This window comes from Macaca nemestrina, chromosome 10 (assembly GCF_043159975.1).
Source record: "Macaca nemestrina isolate mMacNem1 chromosome 10, mMacNem.hap1, whole genome shotgun sequence".
Lineage (NCBI taxonomy): Eukaryota > Metazoa > Chordata > Mammalia > Primates > Cercopithecidae > Macaca > Macaca nemestrina.
In genome coordinates, this window is record NC_092134.1 from 133,084,351 (window position 1) to 133,110,002 (window position 25,652).

The window sequence follows — 25,652 nt, forward strand, 5'->3', positions numbered from 1 at the left end:
TTTATATACAAATCCATTTATATATACACATATATTTTATCCTTCAAAAATATCATTAAAATAAATTCATAATATCATTATTAGTACCTAAGCAATAATTTTTTTTTTTTGAGCTAGGATCTCACTCTGTTACCCAGTCTGGAGTGCAGTGGCATGATCTCAGCTCACTGCAACCTCCACCTCCCAGGTTCAAGCAATTCTCCTGCCTCCGTCCCCCAAGTAGCTGGGATCACAGGCATGCACCACCAAGCCCAGCTAATTTTTGTATTTTTAGTAGAGACAGGGTTTCACCATGTTGGCCAGGCTGGTCTTGAACTTCTGACCTCAGGTAATCCACCTGCCTCAGCCTCCCAAAGTGCTTGGATTATAGACATGAACCACCATGTCTGGCCCAATAAAATTTAGTAAGAAAATGGCAGTTTTTATATCTGATCAGTGATATTTTAGTTATGAATGTCTTCTATGTGGCAAAGCATCCAAATTTATCATGGGCCCAAGAGTTTTTTTTTTTTTTTTTCTAACGCCTAAAATAGAGGCTTACATTTCTGAAGATAATTTTCAAGGTATACTAATGACCCTGACAATTCCTAGCATCTTAGTTCAGGAATAGATTTTGGAAATCTAACCTATGGATTGGGAGGTGGCGAGGGTGAGCCACACTGGAGTTGAAAATGTTTACTCACTGTTGAGAGAGAAACAGAATACTAGGCTATGGCTTTACTTAGAGCAGAGGTTCTCAAACTGAAATTCATGGCCGAACTTCAGGAGAGATGTGAATGCCTGCAATTGTGTGAATAAGTCGTTTTTGTGTGCATATGTGTATTCTCCCTAGAGAGAAACTCAATCCTGTTTTTCAAAGCTGTCTATGAATAAGAAACAGTTTGAACAGCATGAATTTAAAGGGTGGTAATAAACTAAATGTTATCTCGGGGTTTCATCCAGTCTTAGAATCTCAAGTGACTCTGACTCTACAGTCTATTTAATGTGCATTCAGCTGACTGAAATCAGAAGATGATGGGGATCCATACAGTGAAATTGAGCCCGGCTTCAAAGAACATCCCAACAACATATGCAGTGAGTGAAATGTCCTCTTCATCTCCACCCTGAAAACAAAGGAACAATGAGTCATTCGGGACAGCAGAGCACAAAATAACAAGTATTCTTTTGAAGTAAAACTAGGTAGGTGAAAAATACTGGAACAAATACCATTATTCATAAAAACACCCGAACATGTGTAGTTTTTAAATTAGATGGTTAATAGTCATACTATCTGAGCAAGAATCATTCCGATTCTACGCAATAATTAAATCATAATTATTAAGTTGTTATTATTATAACAATTAATTTCATGTGTGTTATATAACATATATAATCGTATTTATGCAGCCTGGTGTTAAGCATGCATTTTAAGGAATTCACAGGACTCTATTTGTCTCCACTCGGTATAAATCTGAAGAAAGTCAACAAAGAATTTCTAATGAGGTGAAGCAGAAAGTTGCTGTGAAGATTCCTGGAAAAGCACACTAGAAGGTCAGCAGAGTCAAGTCTCAGATTGTTACAGTGTAAAATGAGAAACTCATTTTAAATCATGTGGTTTGCAAACTAACTGTGCATAAAAGTCCCCTGGGGTACTTAAATCAACCAGCATCTACACAGAGACTCTGATTCAAAAAACTCGGAAATAAGACAGCGAAATGCATTTTAATGGGCGCTCTAGTGATTCTGATGGAAATGGCATTCAGAATGGCATTTGGGATGTACTGATCTTGTACAAGCTTTCCGTTTTATCTATTTAAGCAAAGGACAACCCCTCCCTTCTTCAGAAAAGAAATATTTCTGAGAAACCAAGTGTTTAAGACGCAAATAACAGCATATGGCAGGCAATAACATGAGGCACGAGGACTCACAGTACATGTAAATTACAGCGAGTGGTATCACCATTCCTCTGCAGTGTAAGCTTTTATTTTTCCCTTGCATTTTTATTTCTCTCAACTCATAACACACCCACCCACTCACCCCCCCACACACAGATATTTAATTAATGAGAAAATACTGGGGAAGATCAGACAAACTGAAGCAGTAATCAGCAATGATTCGCCAGTAATGAATCCAATAAGAAGAAAGATGGGATGTGAAGAGGTTTTAGAAGAGAACGTGGGAAAGTTTTTGATTTTTCTACCGAGGAGCAAGAGCTCTTCTCCATCAGGGCCCCCCTGTTGTAAGGAATAAGTTTGGAATAAATTAAAAATACCACAAAACAATTTGAATACAATTTGCATGCAAATTAAATATCATCGAGTGTCTGTTTTCATTCATATTTTGACATGGATTAGATATGCATTCTGTGTTTCAAGAACAGGAGTGATGATTAAGAGGAAGGATGCTGAAGAAAAGCTCAGCGTATTTCAGGGGCCATTGGAGCACGCTAAAATGCCATGATAGGAGATTTTGAGCATCCAGAGGGAAAAATAGGACAGGAAAGGAGACAGAAGATGGGCTGGAGGTGGACAGCTATCTGCAAAGAAAGGAAGTTGGAAGGGAGGGATTTACCTAAATATGGACAGGAAAACGGTTGGATTCTGCCAAGGATATAATTCACCTCATTTGTACTTTGGCCCTGGGGCAAGCTTGGCCTTTGAATTTTTCCTTGAGAGGATCTTAGAAAAACTTGCTTCATTGAAACAATGTGAACTACTAGATACTCTCCCCGGAACTTTCTTGCCATCCATGGACAGGAATAAACTTTCCTTCCTCATATACTCACAGCCCCCTCCCTTTATACATTGACTGTCTCCAAATTTATGAAAGTTTCTTTTCTAGGTTCCCTTTCTCTCTCCTCCCTTCTATTGCTAGTTTACTTTCTGAAGAGGACTGAGACCCGGGAAGGACTAGAGGCTGAGTAAGGCAGACAAGAGACTCAGAAGGAGTCACATCCAGGCTGTGGTTAAACATGCACGCAGCTGGAATGGTGCTGCTGACCAACCCACCACAGGCCCAGGACTGCAGTGGCTCAGAAGGCTTCATATTCACAGGAAGAATATTCATATTCCAGATCAGGAAAGCCAGAGGCAGGGCAAGGCAGGCAACGCCCAGGAGCAAGGAAAGCCTGGTGCTGCCCCTCTCTCACCTCCCAGGCATGGTTGAAAAGCTGGCCATCATTCTTAAAGCAGCCGTTTGTTTTCTGCTGGCTTGAAAGCCAGATTAAGGTCTGTTTTTGAACATTTTCATCAATGAATACATAATTTTTCATTCTCTCCAATGTCTGATAAGTAAGAGCACTGAGCCTGTAGTACAAATCACCAAAGCAAAAGTTAGATAAAGAGGAAATGGCGATGTTAGCAATTCCACATGTTCATCACCATCGTTCTCTTTGGGTAAGGGATGCATTCAACTCATCTGCTGTAAACCATCTTTATTGATAGTGGCTCTTTCCTTTGGGTCAGGAAAATATTATGACTAGCAATAAGTGGAAATTAGAGTAGGTGATTTTCAGCATGTTTGCACCCAAAGGTCTTGCTGTAAGCCCATTAGATTACCTATACATGGAGGAAGAACTGATGTAATTAGGCATTTTGGGTTCTTCTAATTTCACTTTCCTGAATCTACAGGGGACTGTGAGAAACATAGAGTAAGACACGCCCTCTTCGGTGGAGTTAGCCAGCTGTGCCTGTGTACGGGCTGTCATGAGAGGATCAGACTGCTGAGTAAATCATCACGAGACTGAAGGTATATTGTTGTATTAGAATCGGAATCACTAAATCTTTAGTTTTATCTATTTCTCCTCCGTAAATTGACTTTGAAACCCACTTTGCTTCTAAATCCCCACTGAACTCTATCCTCCTTCACCTCCTTGCAAGCCCTCCTCAGGTAATTTCTATATTATATAAAATAAAATTTTTATGTCTCACCATATGCTTCCTTTCTGATTCTGCTGCCAAAACACACTATATGAACCGTCAGAGTTCTTGAAAGATAACTGCCTTTGATAACCTAAAATAGAACATTGTAGGAAATTATTTTTTAACCTAAGAAAGTCAGAAGAGAAAGAATAGTGCAGTGCAAGCCCGAGGTTTTGGTGTTAGACAGACATAAATCACTAGGATGATCATTTCCATTTGAACTTCTAAAATTCAGTTTCTGTATTCACAAGGGAGAAAACATAACTCTTACTTTATAGGATTTTGATGATAAGCTACTACAGATGGATATGTCTGGCTCAGTAATTGCCTCATCATTGGTACCTACTAATTATTCAGTATATTTCCCCTAAGGTCCTTTTAATTCAGTGTTATCTTTCTGAGAAGAAAAACTAAAGAAGATTATTTTATGCTCTTGGACTTTTCCTTAGCCTCACATTTTACAACATTGGCCCTCTTTCTGTATACAAAACCAATCACTTCATTGCAACAGACCACAGCTGAGCACACAAATACAGACACTGATAGATGAACCACTGACAACAACTCTTAACAAAAACAACAGCAATCACAACAACAAACAAGGTAGCTTGCAAAATACCAGGCATTAAAAAAAATTAAGTGCATAGCTTAAAACTCTGCAGCTGCAAATGATGACCACACAGATTTTGAAGTCAAACAGAAAACAGAGCTAGGACTGAGAGTTCCCAGGTTCAGGTTCACTTTTCTTGCACCAGACTACTGCAAAAAAACAGCTTATGACATCTTTGTATGAGTAACAATTGATTTCAACAATTATGGGCAGAAATTACTTAAATCTTCTCACCGTTAGACAAGAGAAAGAAAGCCTTAGATTGAACTTCCTCTGTCAGTTGCTCAGTAGATTTCAGGTAGTCAAGAACGTAAGTATCAGATGCCAGCAGGGCAGCATTCTGCTCTCCACTTCCATAGGGCGTTTGCAGAACAACCAGATTCTGCATGGCAAGTCCTAGAATATCCCCTAAAAACAGGAAAAGTAGAAAGCTGTATTGTTTATAGTTGCCATCTCAGCATTAATAACTATAGACAAAAGAGGCCTAGTGGAATAGGTAACATTTAAAATTGAGTCTAAATGGTGGAAACAAAGAAAGTTTTATGAAGCAATTTGAAAGAGGAGATAGCCCTGAAGGGTGAAGTTAAAGTGCTATGGAAAATATTTCTGAAAATCTCATTACCAGAGAGAGGAGAAAGTTAGGAGAATATGTTTGCTCATTTGCTAGTTTTTTTTTTCTTTTTAAAATAAACCAATCCTATGAATTACAAAGTATAATCCATCCCTTCCAAGAGATGTTCATGTTAATAACAGACAAAGAAATTTGCCTTTTGTAGCAACAACAAAAAATTCTCCTTGTACTGAGAAAACTCCCAACATCATTAACAGGCAAAGTTAATTCTGATTCTCCAAGAGGTGAATTTCATATTTCAGATTAATGATTATAAAGAACCTCTTGCTTTCTGAACACTAGTTACCATCTACACAAGCTAGGGTTTCCTGAGAATATAGGTCTGGAAACGGTACTGTAATCCCTTCAGATCCTGTCAGGAAACATAGAGGGTGATCTGAACAATAATTCCCTCCAATTGATAGCTTAGGAAAATCTCTCTATTCTGTTATTTTAAGGATTTTCTTTAAGACCACCTCGACCAAGATTTTCAAATCATTGTGAAACAAAACATTTAATCAACTTACCCACAACTGTGAAAAAGCCTCTGGCTGAACCTTCTACTACATCGTTTGGCAAGTCCAAAACTCCCTGCTTGGAGGCTCTGGCACCTGGAATGAAAACATTGATTTAAAAAAATGTAATGGCTTCTTTATATCAGCAGATTTGGGGGATACACGTATTGGAAGTAAGATTCCATTACTTATTTTTATTTTACAAGTTGTTTATTAGAGGAGATGAAATTGGAGTTCTGACCTAGTTTAGGATAACAGCACATTCAGAAAATGGCATATAAATCTGTGCATTAGATCGTGGCCCCCATTCTTCACTGGTTTAGTCCCTGAACTATTTATGTATGAAAAAAAAATGTAAAAACTACACTGACTGTAACACATAAAACAACACACGCAAAAGGTAAAGCTTGAAGGCTCTGATGAGTGAGTATAATCAGATCAGCATCAACCGGGTAAAATAATACTCCTCATGGCCATAAAACCAGAGACTGAGGGGCAGAGGCAGTAACATATCTACGGGTTATTTTATCCTAAGAGTACAAAAGCAAAGATTATATTATGTGCTATTGGGCCTCAATCCTGATGTCCCATTGTCCAATATTGTGTGCCAACCATATCATAAGAGGAGCTAAGAATACACATGATGAAAAAAAAAAAATAGGTTGGGGCAGACTAATGTCAAAAAGTGAAGTAAAAACCACCTTCTGAAGATGCTTCTCGATGGCTAAAATTATATCATCAAGATAAAGCATGAAACACGAGAATCCTCCATGAGATATTTAAAGTGAAATCACAGGGCACATGGACTCATGTGGAAGGAGAGGACATAAACTGATTCTTCTGGTGAATTTTATTTAGGACTAATTTGACTTCCTAAAAGATCCTCTTACCTTCTGTACAGATAAGGAAACTCTGGGTCCTTTCCTTTTCAATACCTTCAGGCTGTCAAAGAGTAACACAAACAAGCACGGAAGAATGAGTTTAAGTCCTCTGTCCATGATGGAAAAGTGATTAAGCACCAGCTCACTTAAGCATGGCTGGTGCAAGTTTATCCCTGAGAGAAGATCCAACTCATGGTCCCCTTCTGTTCATATCTGGAAGGCATGGAACGTCACCAGCACCCATTTTAGCCTCTGCGTTCTGTAGCTTGGACAGGCATAACCTTGATGTCATTGTGGGACACTCTCAGCTCCTCTGATCCTATATAGCATCTCCAGTAAACAACTAAAAGTGCTTTGTGGAGCAGGGATGTGCTGAGAGGCAAATCAAGAGTGTTCCTCTGACAAGTGCTGATTCTTGTTGAGGATGACGGGAACTGCACGGGAGTGTAAGACAAGTAGATTTGTCTCTTGAATATGAGAATCGGAAAAACAGAAGGAAGAGAAATAGGTGTACAGGAAACATCTTGACTCAGAAACAAACAAAAAATTGTCAAGTCTGTTTCAAGTGTTAAGCTTTACTATCCTGGGTGAGGTATTAATTAAAGAAAGGATGAACTTTATGCTGTTTTAATTCATTTAAAATGGCATGTCTTGTGTCAAAAGTAAATGTTGTCAACTAAGTCTCTTCAAGGAGAATGTCTTTTAAGACAGAGCCTCTTAGATGTCTGTTTCTTTTCAGGAAAAGCTTGAGAGTTTGCATATCCATACCTCTACCAAGAAGCTTTTGACCACAGTGTCTTTCCAGTTCAGCTTTTGCTGCTCCATTCCTTTATTTGGACAAGCACTGCTTTGTTTGGACTCAGCAACTACAGTGATATTCACTTTACCTGGAAGACATTCCAAAATATAAATTAAATTGATCATTGGTCCCTTCTATAATGAGAAATGACTAGAGTCTGTGAACCATGTCTTGAATTGGATGAACCAAATTCTATCGTTAATTTGATGCTTAGAACAAAATAACTTGTTTCTTCTCCTTCCTCGATACTATGTGGTATCTTCCATTTCACCTGTTCCTTGATTTTCATGATTCCTTATATTAAGTAAATGATAAATTTACTTAATTAAAACTTAAGAAATTTTAGGAAAAGTAACATTCTACAAAGTCATCTGAGTCAATTCCTTGATATTGATTGTTTATAAAGATTACTTATGACAATATAGGCAAATAATGTCAGCTGATTAGGGCTCCTAACTTTTCCCAAGATCAAACAAACAAAAATAGTAAAATATTATGTAGTAGACAGGCACTGGGATTAAAATACTGTCCTAGCAAGGAATTCATTGTCTTTAAACTTCCTGATTTCACATTACATAATTAGAGCTGATCTCCAGTTTCCTTGCTTGTAAAAATTAGAGGATTGAAAATAATCATTCTTTAAAGTTATTATTATTTACATGACTATACATCAATATATACAACCAAAATATTGTTCTTATTTTTTGGTGTGTTTGATTTGTTTCTCTGTCTCAGAAAGCTTGTTATTTCACTCTTAGCACTGTGTCTTCAACTTAATGTCATAAAACTATACAAGTTGGTACAGAATTCTCTCTCAGTTGCCAAGGTAGGATTTTGAAGATCTTGTGCGGTAGAAATATTGAGAAACTTCAAATCTAATAGAAAAATAGTCTGAGAACAGCATCACAACTGAACTAAAATAATCTCATCGATGTATTATTTGCTGTTAAAATAATACAACGAATATAGGACATTAAATAAAGACAATTTGAATAACTATTTTTTAAAAGTAGTGATTAAAAGTATCACACATATCACATCTAGCATTACTTGTTTACTAGAGTTTTAAACTTTTTCCATTCCATGTATTTTCAATATTTCAATAGGAGACAAGTTTATTTTTCCATCTTGCAGATAGCATAGGCACTAAATATTCTCAGTTTTTGATCTCATTCCAATCATTTAGTGATTTTGGTATCCCCGTGGCACATGTAGTAAATTTACAAACCTGACAATTACCTAATTGATCATTGTGATGGAGCAGCAAGTTTTGTGAAGGTGGCCTGGGTTCATGATGGTAGGCCAAGGAGCCAGTGAGAAGTCAAAGAATTAAGGTGGCATCAATGACAACATGGCCTTAATTTGGGATATGGCGTATTCCAAACATATAGTCCATGATAGGTCATGCAAGTTAGCATTTATACTGTATTTTAATTGCATTATGCTCTTGTAAAAATGAATGGTGGTTTTGCGCTACACAACATTAACAACCAGAAATTAGATTACTATAGATTAGAATTTCTAGTGGAGAATTTACAACAAGAATTTTAAAAATGTAGGCCGGGTGCGGTGGCTCAAGCCTGTAATCCCAGCACTTTGGGAGGCCGAGACGGGTGGATCACGAGGTCAGGAGATCGAGACCATCCTGGCTAACACGGTGAAAACCCATCTCTACTAAAAAATACAAAAAACTAGCCGGGCGAGGTGGTGGGCGCCTGTAGTCCCAGCTACTTGGGAGGCTGAGGCAGGAGAAGGGCTAAACCCGGGAGGCGGAGCTCGCAGTGAGCTGAGATCCGGCCACTGCACTCCAGCCTGGGCGACAGAGCCAGACTCCGTCTCAAAAAAAAAAAAAAAAGAATTTTAAAAATGTAAAAGAGAAAATCATGTTTGTATAGACAATTTAAGGAAAATAAATGGATACAATTAATATGGGCTGGTTTTCCATGAGCGACTGGTGTAGACAGATAGCTGCTTACCCAATTTCTTAGGTATAATAGTCCAGACATTTGTTTTCCTCCCTCCAGTTTGGATAATCTCACTGCCATTGATTTTCAGGGTGTTAATATTTGCTTCATAATTCTGAGACTCCTCCACTTGAACAGAAATCTAGGAAAACAATCATGGCAATGAGGATAGCACTGGAACACACATCACTATGAAACACCGTGCTCAATACACTGTTTAAACCATCACTGTGAATGAAAGCAATTATATTTGTTTGAAGAATATGGACCTAAGTCTCATACCTTTATAGTAGCATTTTGCATTTGAGAATAAAGAGAATATGGAAATATTAAGAAATATTTTAGCTTTGTTAAATTTTTGCCTCCAGATCAAAGAGAACAACTCACCTCTACACATGTATCCAGGTAGTTGAAGACATTGACAATCAAATCAAATTGTTCATTTTGAACAACCGAAAAGGGTGAGGCAATTTCAACAAAGAAAGGTTGGGAGACTTCTAGAGTGGTTGTAGAGGAAACACCAAATCCAACGTCGCCATTCACACAAAAGCCACTTGCCTCCCATTGGGTTATCGTATCAGGAATGAGGAATGAAAGATTGGCAGAGCCTGAGGAACTGGAAGAAGAGGTTATCGGTAAAACACATTCTTTGTCTGAACCAAGAACTTAAAATTAAGTGCGAAGCAAGCAGAAAAGTATTGACTGAAGCTCAAAAGTGAGTTATATTGTTTGGATGGGGCATTAGATAAAAATAATGAGAGCTGGATTTTTATAAAATTTGAGTGTAGAAAGGTCATGTTTCTTTAAACACCACATTATGGTTTTTGTTTTTTGTTTTTTGTTTTTTTTTGAGACAGAGTCTCTCTCTGTCACCCAGGTGGGAGTGCAGTGGCGCGATCTCAGCTCACTGCAACCTCTGCCTCCCGGGTTCAAGCAATTCTTCTGCCTCAGCCTCCGGAGTAGCTGGGATTATAGGTGCCCACCACCACACCCGGCTATTTTTTTGTATTTTTAGTAGAGACGGGGTTTCACCATGTCAACCGGGCTGGTTTCAAACTCCTGACCTCAGGTGATCCACCTGCCTCAGCCTCCCAAAGTGCTGGGATTACAGACATGAGCCACCACGCCCGGCCCACATTATGTTTTTTAATTGGGGCAGCTTAAATCTGTCTGCATAAAATAAATAGAAGAGAAACTCTTGGTGAAGGGAAAACAATGCTAGAGAAAAAATAAAATGTGTGATCAGTGCATGCAAATCGATGATATATATGTTTTACAAATACGATACTGTTTTATATACCCAGGAATAAAAGTGAAGAAAGAAAAAGAAAATAGAAATAAAGACACATAGGAGAAAAAATGGTTAAAACTCACTCAACACTGACGAGGTCCCATATCCATGTCTCTGGGAAGTTCGTTCTTACTGTTTGAATTATAGCCTGTTCTACATAGTCAGCATTCTCCTCTCTGAGTTCACCAGCTAAAAAAAAAAAAAGGAAGAAGTACCTTATTCAGACCTTGGACTCTGCAAATTACGGTCTATATATTATCAGGGTGTAAGGTCCCCATAAAACACCTCACTTTCCTGTATCACAGTCACTTACTATGACTGTTTTTGTGTATCACCATACATTGCCTGTTCCTATACACAGTCAGTTACCACATAATGACACTGTGATCAATGACAGACCACTTAGACTGCAGTGGTCCTGTAAGATTATAATGGAGCTGAAAAATCCCTACCACCTATTGTCATCAAAGCCATCATAACATTGTAGTGCAATGCATTGGTCATGGGTTTGTGGTGATGCTGGTATAAACAAACCTACTGCACTGCCAGTCCTATAAAAATATAGCAGAGAAATTCTGTGTAGTGCATAATACTTGATAATGATAACAAATGACTATGTTGCTGGTTTTTGTGCTTACAGTAAACAGTATACTACACTGTTTACTGTTTAGAATGTACTTTTTCCTTATCAAAAAAAAAAAAAAAAAGTAACTGCAAAACAGCTTCAGGCAGGTCCTTCAGGAGGTGTTACAGAAGAAGGCATTGCTGTCACAGGATAGGACAACTCCATGTGTGTTATTACCCGTGAAGACCCTTTCAGTGGCACAAGATGTGGAGGTAGAAGACAATGATATTGATGATCCTGACCTTGTATAGGCCTAGACTAATGTGTGTGTTTGCGTTTTCGTTTTTAACAAAAAAGTATAAAAGTTACAAAAATTGAAAAACAGGAAAAAGCTTATAGAATAAGGATGTAAAGAAAGAAAATATATTTGTACCCTGACTCACTCAGAGTAACTTTTAACTTGGCAAGCTCCATTCATGGGAAGTGCCGTATATAAAAGTACAACTTTTTAAAATCTTGTCTACCACATTTTCACCGTGCCTTTTCCATGTTTAGCAATGTTTGGATACACAAATAGTTACCACTGTGTTACAACTGCCTACAGTATTCAGTATAGCCACATGCTGTGGAGGTTTGTAGCCTAGGAAAAATAGGCTGTACCACATAGCCTAGGTGTGTTGTAGGCTACAGCATCTAGGCTTGTCTAAGTACACTGTATGATGTTCACACAGCAATATCACCTAACAATGCATTTTTCAGAACAAATTCTCCATCACTAAGTGAAGCATGATTGTATTTCTGACACTGTATTTTATCAATAAAAGTAAACTACATCTCACCTCTGAAGCTAATTTCTTGTTAGAGCCAAAAGCATTTCTAGTCTGTCTTATTCTGCTTTATCCAACTATAGGATGTCTAATTGTAGCCAAAAACATGGCATAAATCACATATAAAATTCCAAAATTGTATAGTTTATCTCAAATACACTAAATTCCACAAACCGCTTTGGTCTTCCCCCAACAAAAAATTTAAGATTACCTACATGCAATTCTAGATGGAGCACTAAGCATCAGACCATAATTTTCTGTTCCTACATAAAGCGGCTTAGAGAGTGAACGCCCTCTCTCCATCACGCATACTTCTGGTTTTCGGTAATGGAGATTGGTAAAGACTTTCAGACCCATGTTCTTTAAAGAAACAAACAACAAAAATATTGTTCATTCTTTTCATGCAAGAACTATAAAAGGCCTGTTATTTATATTGTAAAGATAAATGGATCGTCAGTATCCATATTTTCTGTCTTAACAAAGGCCTGAGAAGTTGCAAGTCAACTTACCTCTATCTGACTTATGGAAAAGCCCTATTTTAGAGAAAAAATGGTAATTACTATGATTTATCTAGCACTTATTATGTGCTAGCATTTTTCTAAGTATTTTCCATTATTCTCCATTTCATCCTAAGTGAAAAATACTGATGAGATCAGCACTATCATTACCCTAATTAACATCAAACACACACACACACACATACACACACACACACACACACACACGGCACACTCAGTAAATTGAAGAGCTGGAACTTGATAAAGTCTGTCTGATTCAACGCCCCTTTTCTTATACACTTGTGACATTAATTATAAAGATTCTTTCATGGAAGTCTCAGCATATTTCATTAACGGCCTAGGGATATCTGGAGTCCACACTCTCTTAGCCTCTTGATTTGACTATCTTTGCATAAGATTTATTGTATTAATTAGAGGCTGTCTTTTTCTTTAAATGAGGTTTTGTAATTGTAGCTACATGATTTATTTTCAGCAGAAAATTTAAAAATCAACAAAATTAACATCTCCTTTTTATAAGACACTTTCTCTGTACTCTATTGGCAGATTACAGACACAAATCTCAAAGTATAGGCAGAAAACTATATAATTAAGAAAACATCAATATGCATTATGAATACTAAAAATTGAGATGAAATATTTTCCAAATTCCTTAGTGATCTTACCATGACAATATTATAGATGTCTCCATCCCCATAGTTGCTTACAGGCATGTAATATAAACCATTGTAGAACATCTCTCTCTGAGGAATGCAAGGGTCTTCCTTGCCATCATCAAGATTGAGGCCACGGTAGAAATAACCATACAGCTCTATACTTGGAACCTTGTTATACACCTATGAGAAAAAACATTTCCCAATAATTTTAAGCACTTCTTTTACAATTACAAAATTGGCAAATTGTGTACTATACCGTTTATTCTTGTTCTTTTCTTTAAGAGCATGGCCATCATATTTAATCCAGTATTTTCACTTAAGCTCTTCCTTTCAAAAGAGCAAACCAGTTTTGTTTTAGGCCACCGATACCATGTTCACAGAATTTCTCAGCTTAGGCACAGGATTTAAGAGAGAATATAAGAAAGCAATGCCTGATTATTGATTAACCCAAGGCCCATTGTACAGACAATCAATTATAATGCTAGAACTTCTAAGTCTGGAGAATAATATTAGCTGGCTGATTTTAAATCTTCTTACTTAATCTTCCAAACAAAACATAAAATCAACAAAGAGAACAAGTAATGATACTCATGACGAATATCTTTAACATTACTGTGATACAGAGAATGCCATGATCTTCAAATTATTCTTTAGTAGAGAAACAAACACCAAATTCCAAGAGAGCTTCTACTGCTGTTGCAGAGGGAAGGCTTAAGAGACTGCAGAGAAAAAGCAGAAAGGCATGGAAAAATGAGAAGAAACATGCACCAAGTCAACGCCAAGTAAAAGAAAGTCTAGCATTGTTAAAAATACAAATCACTCTGATGGTAGTTTCTTTTGCTGTGCAGAAGCTCTTTAGTTTAATTAGATCCCATTTGCCAATTTTGGCTTTTGCTGCTGTTGCTTTTGGTGTTTTAGACATGAAGTCTTTGCCCATGCCTATGTCCTGAATGGTAATACCTAGGTTTTCCTCTACGATTTTTATGGTATTAGGTCTAACATTTAAGTCTCTAATCCATCTTGAATTAATTTTTGAATTGACAAATGGGATCTAATTAAACTAAAGAGCTTCTGCACAGCAAAAGAAACTACCACCAGAGTGAACAGGCAACCTACAGAATGGGAGAAAATTTTTGCAATCTACTCATCTGACAAAGGGCTAATATCCAGAACCTACAAAGTACTCAAACAAATTTACAAGAAAAAAACAAACAACCCCATCAAAAAGTGGGCAAAGGATATGAACAGACATTTCGCAAAAGAAGACATTTATGCAGCCAACAGACACATGAAAAAATGCTCATCATCGCTGGGTGTCAGAGAAATGCAAATCAAAACCACAATGAGATACCATTTCACACCAGTTAGAATGGCGATCATTAAAAAGTCAGGAAACAACAGGTGCTGGAGAGGATGTGGAGAAATAGGAACACTTTTACACTGTTGGTGGGATTGTAAACTAGTTCAACCATTATGGAAAACAGTATGGCGATTCCTCAAGGATCTAGAACTAGATGTACCATATGACCCAGCCATCCCATTACTGGGGATATACCCAAAGGATTATAAATCACGCTGCTATAAAGACACATGCACACGTATGTTTATTGCAGCACTATTCACAATAGCAAAGACTTGGAATCAACCCAAATGTCCATCAGTGACAGATTGGATTAAGAAAATGTGGCACATATACACCATGGAATACTATGCAGCCATAAAAAAGGATGAGTTTGTGTCCTTTGTAGGGACATGGATGCAGCTGGAAACCATCATTCTTAGCAAAGTATCACAAGAACAGAAAACCAAACACCGCATGTTCTCACTCATAGGTGGGAACTGAACAATGAGATCACTTGGACTCAGGAAGGGGAACATCACACACCGGGGCCTGTCGTGGGGAGGGGGAAGGGGGGAGGGATTGCATTGGGAGTTATACCTGATGTAAATGACGAGTTGATGGGTGCAGCACACCAACATGGCACAAGTATACATATGTAACAAGCCTGCACGTTATGCACATGTACCCTACAACTTAAAGTATAATAATAATAAATTAAAAAAAAATGCAAATCATAGTTTTCAGACTCAACAGTTCCCAGTACTGCACACAGGGAAAGGGCTTGGAATGAATGGCCCTGGTAGTGGAAGCTTCCAAAAAACATGACTAATGGGAAATAATCAGATCACAAGAAGAGGTGTGCAGACCCTTGGAGACAGGGCATTTAAAGAAGGAAAGGATGTCATAGGATAAAATAACTCCCTTCACCCTCATTTCCATCACCAACATTTTTTAAATAATGCATTTTACTAAAAAAAAGAAAGGGCACTCTTCACCTATGAACACTCTGCACAAAATATCAAGAACTAGAAAAAATCAACTCCATACAAAGCTGCTGTAAGAGAAAATAGGAAATGTAAACCAAAACAGTTCAGCTAATGAAACTTCTCCACTAAAGTCCCTAAGTAAATAAATAAGTAAACGAAGAAAAGCCATACCAAAATAATTTAACATAAGTGAAATATTCTCAGGCATGTATTTGGGGTATTTAAAAGGCAGCATGAGTCAGAAACTCAATTAAGAGAAGATAGAAATGGAAAAAAAAATCAAGAAGAAATAAAATGAGGCTTTATTGAACTCAGAAAAACTAGACAAAATTATATCATAAATAAATCCTAAAGTATAAGGACATCAAGATAAAACAGTTCAGAGAAAACTTTAAAGGCAGCGTAGATGAAAAACCAAAGAATAAAACTGGGAGAGAATGAATTAAAACAGGTCACAGACAAAGTGATTGAATTGGAAAGCAGGCAAGGAAGATCCAACAAATGTACAGAGATTTTTTTAGAACAAAAGAAAAGGGAAAGACTAATATTTACAATTATAATTCAGGAGAAATATCGGAAAATAAAAAAGATTCGAGTTTACATATTGCATGAGTCCACTGCGTATCTGGCAAAACTTCTACAGAATAATACATTCTTACTGAAACTGTTAGACTAAAGTATAAGCGGGAAAAACATTCAAGGCCTTCAGACATAAAGATAAAGTAGCCCACAATGGAAAATGAATTAAACGAATGTCAGCACTATTAAAACCATTTTCAAAGCAAGTCAATAACAGGGTAGCATTTCAAAGAAATTTTAAAATGTATAAACCAAAGATTTAATATACAAATACCTGTCCTTCATTTATTAAGGCTTTAGAAAAAATAATTTTGAATATGAAAATGTCAGAGAATTCTATACTTATGTAATATCCTGAGGACTTTAGTAGAGAATTCATGTTTAAAAAAATTTTATTTATTTATTTTTGAGACAGGGTCTCATTCCCTTGCCCAGGCTGAAGTGCAGTGGTACAATAATGGCTCACAGCAGCCTCGATCTCCCAGGCTCAAGCAATCTTCTCACCCCAGCCTCCTGGAGAATGAGCTTTATGTAACCAAAAGGTGACTCAGGAAATTAGTAAAACTTGATGAATAAGAGAAACAATAAAGAATGTAAACATTATATATCCTGACAAAAAAGGAAGGATACAACAATCAAATGAGAGAAGAGGGAGAGAAAAGTGGAAACTAGAGATTACTGACTGTTGTGTAGGTGGCAGTTAAGACTCAAAGATTTAAAATAATGGACTAGATATTAAGGTTAAGCAAGAAAAAAATGAGATTGTGATATTATAAAATATGTAAATATAAAAATAGCCACTATAATAAAAATTCAACCTTGCCTGAATACTCAAAGAAGCTTCAAGCAAGATAACAAAAAACAAACAAAAAAGCTAAAGAAATAAAGTAGTTTTAAATAAAATATAGAATCATAAGAAAAATAGTATGATAGAGCTGAGGCCTAACACATAAATCATATCAATAGAGTGAATAGACTTTATTCTCCTTTAAAAGACAAAGATATGTATATTTAAAACAAAACTCAATGCTGTACTTGATACAAAAGACAAGTGGAGTGTGTATTTCAAAATGTGAAATCCAAAGGGCAGGTAAAGGAAAATAATAAGAATGCAAAGGCTGCAATCCTCCTGTTACTGGAAATAGTAGAAGTAAGGACAAAAGACATCAAACAAGACAGAAAAGAATACTTACTGCTAAAAGCTACAATTCATAATAAAGCCATAACAGTTATGATTACCTGTGCAGAAACTACAGAAGATGCAAGAAGAAACAGAGTGCTATTAGTAGGGTATTTTAACATATCACTCAGCAGAAGAAGGTTAAATAAATTTTACAAAATAAGTAAGAATACAAAGGATCAAAATAATCCAACCTCGTGGATGGAAAACAAACTGTCTTCTCAACACATGAGATATATTCGCAAAACCTCATTATATATTTGGGCACAAAAATATATCAGTGGAAATATTGCTGACCATGAAGATATAGAACTTGAAATTTAAAAGAAAACTCTAACATAAATTCCTTTTTACTTGAAAATTATAAAATACTCCAGTAAGCAAATTTTCAGTGAAAGGGTTAATACAAACAGAAATTACAGAATTTCTGAAAAATAAAAATGGTGCGATTGCTACATATCAGGATCTATGAGATACTTCAAAAGTAGGAATCATGGAAAAACTTAAAGGCTTAAAAACACCGAACCCAATAAAGTAAATTAATGAAAATGAAGCAAATTTCTAAGTGAAAAAGCTAAAAATAACAACAAAATAAAGCACCAGTAAGGAAATAATAAAGATAAAAACAGAAATTAATGTGGTGGAGTAGCAAAAAACCTCATATCATATGACATCACATTAATACATTAAAATTACATGTTTTTGGAAAACTCGGCAAAATAGGTAAACCACTAACTAATCTAACAAGGAAGTAAATTAGCTATCTGCTTAGGAACAAAAGAAAAACAATTTCCATGACTCAGTTTTCAGCCTTATTTTTTGTCCTTTTAGCATTGTGAATTGGGGTCTTGAGTTGTTTGTATTTTCCTTTCACAATAGACTGATGTATGTAACCTAGTCTCAAATGATTCAGAAAAAATTGAAATGCCATAAACTGTGTGTGTGTGTGTGTATGTGTGTGTAGGGGTGGAGAGAGTGAGAAAGAGAAATCAAGTATGGCAAAATGTTCACAAACTGGTGAATCAGGTCAATGGTATATGGGAGTTCTCTGTGCTATTCTTGCACTTTAAAAAATTATTTAAAACTAAAAGCTAAGCTTACATAATATAAAAAATAACATAAACGTATAGAATATAAATTGGAATTCACTCATTTATAGAACTTCACTTGATTTATACTATTGATATAGCTATCAATAATAAAGAAGGGCAACCTCTTTTGGTTCTGATATATTCTGAGACCCCTGAAAATGCCTCTAGAATTTTCTTTTTGAGGTCCCTTGATGATCTTTCCTTGAGACAGTTTTCCTAAGATATTTCCACCTCCAACTGTAGGAAGAATGAGCAGAAGCTATTTACTCTGAATCCATGAAACTCTCAAGGTAAAAAAAAAGTGTGTGTGTGCATGTGTATGTGTGTGTGTGTGTGTGTGTGTGTGTGTGTGTGTGTGTGTGTGTATATATATATATATATATATATATATATATTCCTTTTTTTCTTTGAGATAGGGTCTTGTTTTGTCACCCAGGATGGAGTGTAGTGGCACGATCTTGGCTCACTGCAACTTCTGTCCCTGCCAGGGCTCAAGCGATCCTCCCATGTCAATCTCTCAAGTTTCTGAGATCACAGGTGCACACCACTGTGCCCTGCTCGTTTTTCATATTTTTGAGAGAGAGAGAGTCTCATCGTGTTGTGCAGGCTGGTCTCGACCTCGTGAGCTCAAACAATCTGCCCACCTTGGCCTCCCAAAGTGCTGGGATTACAGGCGTGAGCACAGCACACGACCATATTCCATATTTATAGAAAATTTGATCCTTTATTTGTTTGATGCCTCCTCAGATCCTGAAAGCTTCTAACTAAAAGTATTTTTGCTCCCTGTAATAGAAAACTTACATGTATTTATGTTTTGCATTGAGAAAAATATACGGTTTCTATCATGATTCACAGTTATTCAGTTATTATTACTGATTCTATAATTTTATATTTAAAACTGGACTTACTATAGAATGTTGAAAACGAAATACAGAATTGTATTTTTTGGTGAGATCTCAAGTTTGTAAAATATATATGCCTTCAGAAAAGAGATTTTTAAAAATTATAGCAAAACTATAAAGATGCCTAAGTGTTAGGACTATAAATGATTTTTAAAATTTCCTTCTTTATGTCTTTGTATACTTTGCTCATTTTCTATATTATCCAAGTATAATATTAATCAGAAAAAATTAAATTATTAAATTAGATTTAAACATGATCATAAATTTCAATAGTTGTTTATATGTAATTGTGTTGGAAATAAACAGAAAATATCCAACAATTGTTAGCCGAAATAAATTTGATGTGAACTTCTGGAATTCCAGGTCTGGAAATATTTACGAAAATAAAAGATGCATTTATAGAAAATAACTTTACACTGAATCCAAGCAGATCCTTGAACACAGAGATTTCATTTTATTCCAGGTTTCCACATCTATGATTACACCTACGATTTTAAAAAATCACAGTGGTAAAATTCCTAAACTGTTATAATTATCTATCAAATTCTCTATTGTTATAAGCATGTTCTTAGGGTAGCCAAGAAAAATAAGTATATAATCCATGAAGGAACAAAGGAAGAAAACATTCAATATTTTCAAGATGTTCAAAACATCACCTGAAGGCTAAAACTTCTGGGAGGCCAGAGAAACATGAAAAACAAGGAAGTAGAGAACTTACACTTTCAGCTGACAGCTGTTGTTCCAATTTCAGTAGAAGGACGCTCCTATCCACAGCCCGGAGGGCACAGAATGAGTCAGGGGCTGCTTGAAGATAGAGGCTAGCATTGGAGCCAGGTAGGCCCTGCTCTTTAGAGAACTTTATGTTAACCTAAAGTGGAGGGAAAAAAGAAATGAGAGTAGAGACCATTATGTAAAGATGATCTGAATACATTTAATCTCTCCTGAATAAATCCTTAGAGATTTCTGTACTGTATTTCCCCTGCCCACTCTCACCCTCAGCTCTCCTTGCAGAAGCCCCCCTTCACCACCCTGCTGCCGTCTCTGGATTGGCACTGCTGCCAAGGATCATGTATGGTGTTTGGTGATTCTCGCATCCCCTAAGAATTCAATTATGCCAGCACTGAGTGTGAGTTTCCCACTTGACGGTGATAGTAGTCAGAAGAGAAGACAGCAGGGAGCAAACTGTTCCCACTTTTCAGGCCAGAAATAGGAGAAACATCACCTTGTGTTTAAAGCACTTGTCAATCTGGAATCTGACACTGTCAGCCACAATTTCCCCACTGGGGTGAAGGGTGTAGACAAACAGGACAGCCACAGGAGCCAGATCAGCACTGATGCTGATTGGGAATGAGAAGTTTCCATTCCAGGCTGTGTAAATAGGAGACGAACAGATAAAATGCCGAGAGTTTCCTGGATCACTGGTACACTTAGATAAAAGAGAATGGCTCATGGACAGAAAGGGTAAATTTGGCCCTGTTTTCAAGACAAATAAATCAAATAATAGGAAGTACATATACAAATAAAGAAGACTGCATAATTTAGATGATAATAACAACACTGGGATTTTGTACACCGCTTTTCTAATGTACTCAATGACCTGCCAATAAAAGATTAAAGAAGGACATTTTAAAAGAAATTTTGTCCTTCATCAAGACATTTAGTAGCTTACCTCAGGCTGTGCTAACTATTCCCTTCATCCACAAATTGAAATAAGTGCTCGTTCTAACTTCTTTTCACTATATATATATACACACACACACATATATATACACACACACATATATATACACACACACATATAAGTTTGACTACATATAAATGTATTTTCTTAATATATATAATTCCCATATATATAATGTCTATATTTCCTTAACAAGAACAAAATGAAGTTAGAGTACGTAGTTTAAAATGAATATATTATATATACCTTTGTTTCTGATTTCCTTTTGTCCACTGAGTAAGATAGCTCCTTTCACCATCATCTGTGCAGAACAAAGAAAACATAACATGCAATATATCATCTAATGTCATCATATTCTCACATTGTGATTAGGTAATTTATTACTTAACGGTAATTCTGTTCCATAAGATAGGGTAGTTTCTGCAAGCAAATATTCAAAATAGACTTTGCATAAGTTGGAAAAGAGCAGAGAAAAGGACTAAAATTGATTGAGGTTCTATTATGTACTGGAAACTTTGTGAACTATGTGCAATGCACTGTGCAAAGTGGCACATAAAGCTCTGAAATTGTCAAGGCTGTCTGGTTTCAAATACACCTTCACCTGCTCATTAACTTTGTGACTTAAGGCATGACGTTTTACCTGTTTGCCTCTGTTCCTTTATCTGTAAAATGGAGATACCTATAATGCTAATTAGATGAGTTAACACATATTCAATCCTTATAACAGTGCCTGACACAGAACACTTACCCTCAGAGGTAAGTCTTATAATCTCCAATTACACTGTACACCTGAGGAAGCCAAGGGTTAAATAGTTCAAACGATCTGTCCAAGATGCACTACTTGCATGCTTACTAGGAGAGGGTGGGGGATTCAAGTTAATGTCTTAATTTCCAGGTCTTTGTCTTTTCACTCTTCAACAAGCTTTAGAGCAGAAGTCCCCAGTCCCCAGGCTGTGTACTGGTAGGTGCCTGTCCATGGACCGTTAGGTACTGGGCCACGCAGCAGGAGGTGAGCAGTGTGGTGAGCAAGCATTACCACCTGAGCTCCTGTCAGATCAGCCGTGGTACTAGATTCTCATAGGAGCACAAGCCCTGCTGTGAACTGCACATGTGAGGGATCTAGGTTGTGTGCTCCTTAAGAGAATCTAATGCCTGATAACCTGTCACTGTCTCCCATCACCACCAGACAGGACCATCTAGCTGCAGGAAAACAAACACAGGGTTCTTACTGATTCCACACTATGATGAGTATGTAATAATAATAGAAAGAAAGTGAACAATAAATGTAATATGCTTGAATCATGCTGAAGCCATCCCCCCATCCCCACCCCATCTGTGGAAAAATTGTCTTCCATGAAGCCAGGCCCCGGTGCCAAAAAAGGTTGGAGGCTCCTCCTTAGAAAGACAAAATGGACAGAACCAAGAGAACGAAGTCCGTTTGCTGCTTATCAAAATAAGTTTTCCACCTTGCTTTCTGGCATCTGCCCAATATTTTACTATTACAGAGGGTCATACATACTTGTTATGAGTTACATTTGAATGCTTAAACAAGCAGATGCTGAACAGCAAGTTCTTCAACCTTCGGGAAATTTAAATTGCCTTAGATCATTTTATGTGTTTGTTGTTAATGGATGGAACAGTATTCACCAGCAAAGTGAGAAGGCTGCCCTTACTCTGGTCACCATGGGATGACTGATGCTTGCTTCCTAAGCTGTGTGGGGCTAAGCAGACGTACAATTGAACAGGATTCCAGGAACCCACTGACTGAGACTCACCAAATAGAAGAACTTTACATTGGAACCATCCTCATATGCTTCACTGTTTAGGGAGTAAAGCACAGTAACAACCTTCTGCTGATTACATTCAAGCTGCTTTGGTTCAGGAACAATCTTCAGGAAGCTGTTGGTTCGGGAGTAAAAGCGTGAGACTAAGAAGCTGGCATCCGAGTACTGAGGCGTCAACCAGCTGGGAAGATAGCAGCTCTTAGGTCGAACATATGTGGCCTGAGATGACAAAAGAAAGTGAAGGGTCTTGGTATCATGACATCCGAAGACAGGTGTTACTGAGAATGGAGGCTTCTCAAGTCTCCAGAGTAGGGAGGAATCTCAGCTTGTGGCTGACATTTTAATGTGAAGTTATTGGAATCAAAATAATAACAGCACTCTGCTCTTTGTATACAAAAGGTGACCATGAAAGATTGTGTAAATATTTCATTAGACTGATCGTGAATTGTGTTTTTTACTCCTTAATTGAAGCCACAGAACTGTCCTTCAGTTCTGTTTCTTTCAGCTTCATGTGAACACTGACAAATTGTTTAACTGCGAAATTCTGTTTAAGCAGCAGAAAATAAAGAGAAAGCATAGGATCTCCCCTATCTATGTGTGAAATGATCTGAGGAAGAAAGTCAAATCATCCTCATGAACTACTTCTTGTTTCCTAGAGGAAAATATTAGTTGTTAGCAAATTTATAACAATCGTTAATAGACTTTTAGCTTCTTATCCTCTTGAACAAGTATTCTCATATATTATTTAGTGAACAAGCAAATTGTATAAAATAAGCTACATTTTAAATTTTCTTTAAAATATGTTCTATATACAAGTTATCTTTTAAGATATTCCTAATGTTTAACATATCTGATGCCCAAATCCTCTGCGGGATGTCTAACGGTCTTCTGTTCTTTGATGTCTTACTTTTAGGTTGAACTCTGGGTCAAATATGTCTGAAGTGTCAATGGAAAATTGAGCTTCGCCATTCTCATCTGTAGTGTAATTTCCTATAAATTCATCATTCAGCTCCAGTTGCAACAACTTGTTCACCATAGGTACATTATTGGGACCCGAAAATTTAAGCTGTACGAGAAAAGAATAATTAATATGACTTAAAACACAAAATGTTTACATTTGTATACAGAAATAGTTTTCTACTCATAAATGTGATCCCTTGTCATTTTCCTAAATTCAAACAGACAGAAAGATGCTCTATTAAATATATAGATACATAATATAAAGTATGGAAACAAGTGTAATGTTATTTATTTTGCTTCTTTCCATTAGGACATTTTCTAGCACCTCAGACATAGTAATGCTTAAAATATATTATAAAAGTAGGAAAAAAGTGACCAGAAATTTTCAAAGGGCAATCTATGATCCAAGAAAATGAAATGGAAGCATGCATTCTTTAGTAAAACCTACAGTTCCAAAATAAGAAATCCCTCTTCTGTAGAAAGTATCCATGTTCTCAAAGTTTACAGTTCCCAGCAACTGAGTGATAAACACTGACGTCTCCTCACCGATCTGCACACCTGTAAGGAATGATGAACACAGCAGAGTGGAACATGTCTAGCTAAGCTACCATCCACAGCAATATAAACGTGACCAGTTTGCCCAGTGTGAACAGCATCAATATATTGATCAAGTATGCGTATATAGAGCACTTTACAATGGCATAATCACAATTCCTTTTTAAATAACAAGAAATAATTAGTAGTTACATCTGATTTTCCCACTCCAAATGAAATAATTTCTTTCTTCCTTCCTTCCTTTCTTCCCTTTCTTTTCTTTCCCCTTCCTTCCTTTCTTCTTTCCTTCCTTCCTTCCTTTTCTCTTTCTTTTCCTTTCCTTTCTTTTCTTTTCTTTTCTTTTCTTTTCTTTTCTTTTCTTATCTTTTCTTTTCTTTCGACTAAGTCTTGCTCTGTCACCCAGGCTGAAGGCTGAAGTGCAATGGCGTGATCTCAGCTCACTGCAGTCTCTGCCTCCTGGGTTCAAGTGATTCTCTCCTGCCTCAGCCTCCCGAGTAGCTGGGATTACAGGCACTCGCCATCATGCTCGGCTAAGTTTTTGTATTTTTGTAGAGACGGGGTTTCACCACGCTGGCCAGGCTGATTTTGAACTCCTGACCTCAGGTGATCCACCTGCCTCGGCCTCCCAAAGTGCTGGGATTACAGGTGTGAGCTACCACGCCTAGTCTCTTCTTTCATTCTTTTAACAGATACTTATTGAACACTCACTATGAGCAATCTTGTAAATTTTTCAGTAATAATTTTTGCACTTGCAACTATTCCCAGTTGTATTAAATTAGAAATAATCTGAATTTGTACTTAGTGCTAACTCAACAAGCTTCTCCCAGTAAGTTGCCATATATCCTCAGGTCATCCAAAAATACAGTCATTACCTGTTCCAAATTCTGTAACAATTACCGCAACGTGAAATGTCATGAATAATCCAGAACGGTAGAGTTGGAAGACTTTTGTATTTACAATTTGAGAAACACAACCATTTTCCAACTGAAAAATAAAGAGAAGGTATAATTAAAATGTTAGGGATCTAAGAGGGTATTTTTAAGTGTCTTTTAAAAATAGGGTTTTTGCACAAATATATTAACAATCCCCATCCCATGCCATGGCTCTACCTCATAAACTTGTTGAAATGGCCAAAGAATTAAAGGAGGGGAAGGAGGAGCGAATATTTACATCAGCATTTTAAATAAGGTAAGGAGGTAATCTGTATTTTACAGATTTCAAGGAAATTCTCCTGGAAACATTGTAGATGGGAAAAGGTTAAAGGATGGAAAGGAAGCTGAATGGTATTGTGAAAGGAAAGTAAATCTCAGGACCCCCCAGCATCACTAAGTCAAAGGGAATGGGGGGAGCTAGGAACTCCTGGGCAAATCTGTCTCCCATTTTATTCCCAAATAAGGTAGCTACAAAGTTAAAAACTAGATTCCTCCCTCACGATTTTTCCCTAAAACAGAACATTTCCC

General features: G+C 36.9%; 1 protein-coding gene and 1 long non-coding RNA gene across 4 annotated transcripts in view; one reads left to right on the plus strand and one right to left on the minus strand.

Annotated features, from left to right (window-relative positions):
• The window catches only part of LOC105499898 (ovostatin homolog 2), a 49,389-nt gene that overhangs the window by 9,537 nt on the left and 14,200 nt on the right, over positions 1 to 25,652 (minus strand). Inside the window, exons 9-27 of the mRNA XM_011772759.2 lie at positions 25,065 to 25,176; positions 24,086 to 24,195; positions 23,585 to 23,743; positions 22,669 to 22,896; positions 21,140 to 21,194; positions 20,435 to 20,580; positions 19,931 to 20,080; positions 13,142 to 13,312; positions 12,177 to 12,321; positions 10,653 to 10,758; positions 9,666 to 9,894; positions 9,291 to 9,420; positions 7,284 to 7,402; positions 6,525 to 6,576; positions 5,647 to 5,730; positions 4,744 to 4,917; positions 3,909 to 3,990; positions 3,128 to 3,284; positions 1,029 to 1,103 (exon numbers count right to left, since the gene is read on the minus strand). Of these exons, the coding sequence (XP_011771061.2) occupies positions 1,029 to 1,103; positions 3,128 to 3,284; positions 3,909 to 3,990; positions 4,744 to 4,917; positions 5,647 to 5,730; positions 6,525 to 6,576; positions 7,284 to 7,402; positions 9,291 to 9,420; positions 9,666 to 9,894; positions 10,653 to 10,758; positions 12,177 to 12,321; positions 13,142 to 13,312; positions 19,931 to 20,080; positions 20,435 to 20,580; positions 21,140 to 21,194; positions 22,669 to 22,896; positions 23,585 to 23,743; positions 24,086 to 24,195; positions 25,065 to 25,176 (2,484 nt within the window). The remainder of the gene's footprint in view (positions 1 to 1,028; positions 1,104 to 3,127; positions 3,285 to 3,908; positions 3,991 to 4,743; positions 4,918 to 5,646; positions 5,731 to 6,524; positions 6,577 to 7,283; positions 7,403 to 9,290; positions 9,421 to 9,665; positions 9,895 to 10,652; positions 10,759 to 12,176; positions 12,322 to 13,141; positions 13,313 to 19,930; positions 20,081 to 20,434; positions 20,581 to 21,139; positions 21,195 to 22,668; positions 22,897 to 23,584; positions 23,744 to 24,085; positions 24,196 to 25,064; positions 25,177 to 25,652) is intronic.
• Positions 1,041 to 23,705, plus strand: LOC105499897 (uncharacterized). 3 transcript variants are annotated; one of them, XR_011609392.1, is made up of 4 exons: positions 1,041 to 1,179; positions 1,387 to 1,530; positions 3,609 to 3,726; positions 23,591 to 23,705. It is a non-coding gene; the product is annotated as an uncharacterized lncRNA (long non-coding RNA). The 3 variants fall into 3 exon arrangements; XR_011609391.1 differs by lacking the exon at positions 23,591 to 23,705 and adding an exon at positions 9,647 to 9,775; XR_011609390.1 differs by lacking the exon at positions 23,591 to 23,705 and adding an exon at positions 9,370 to 9,605.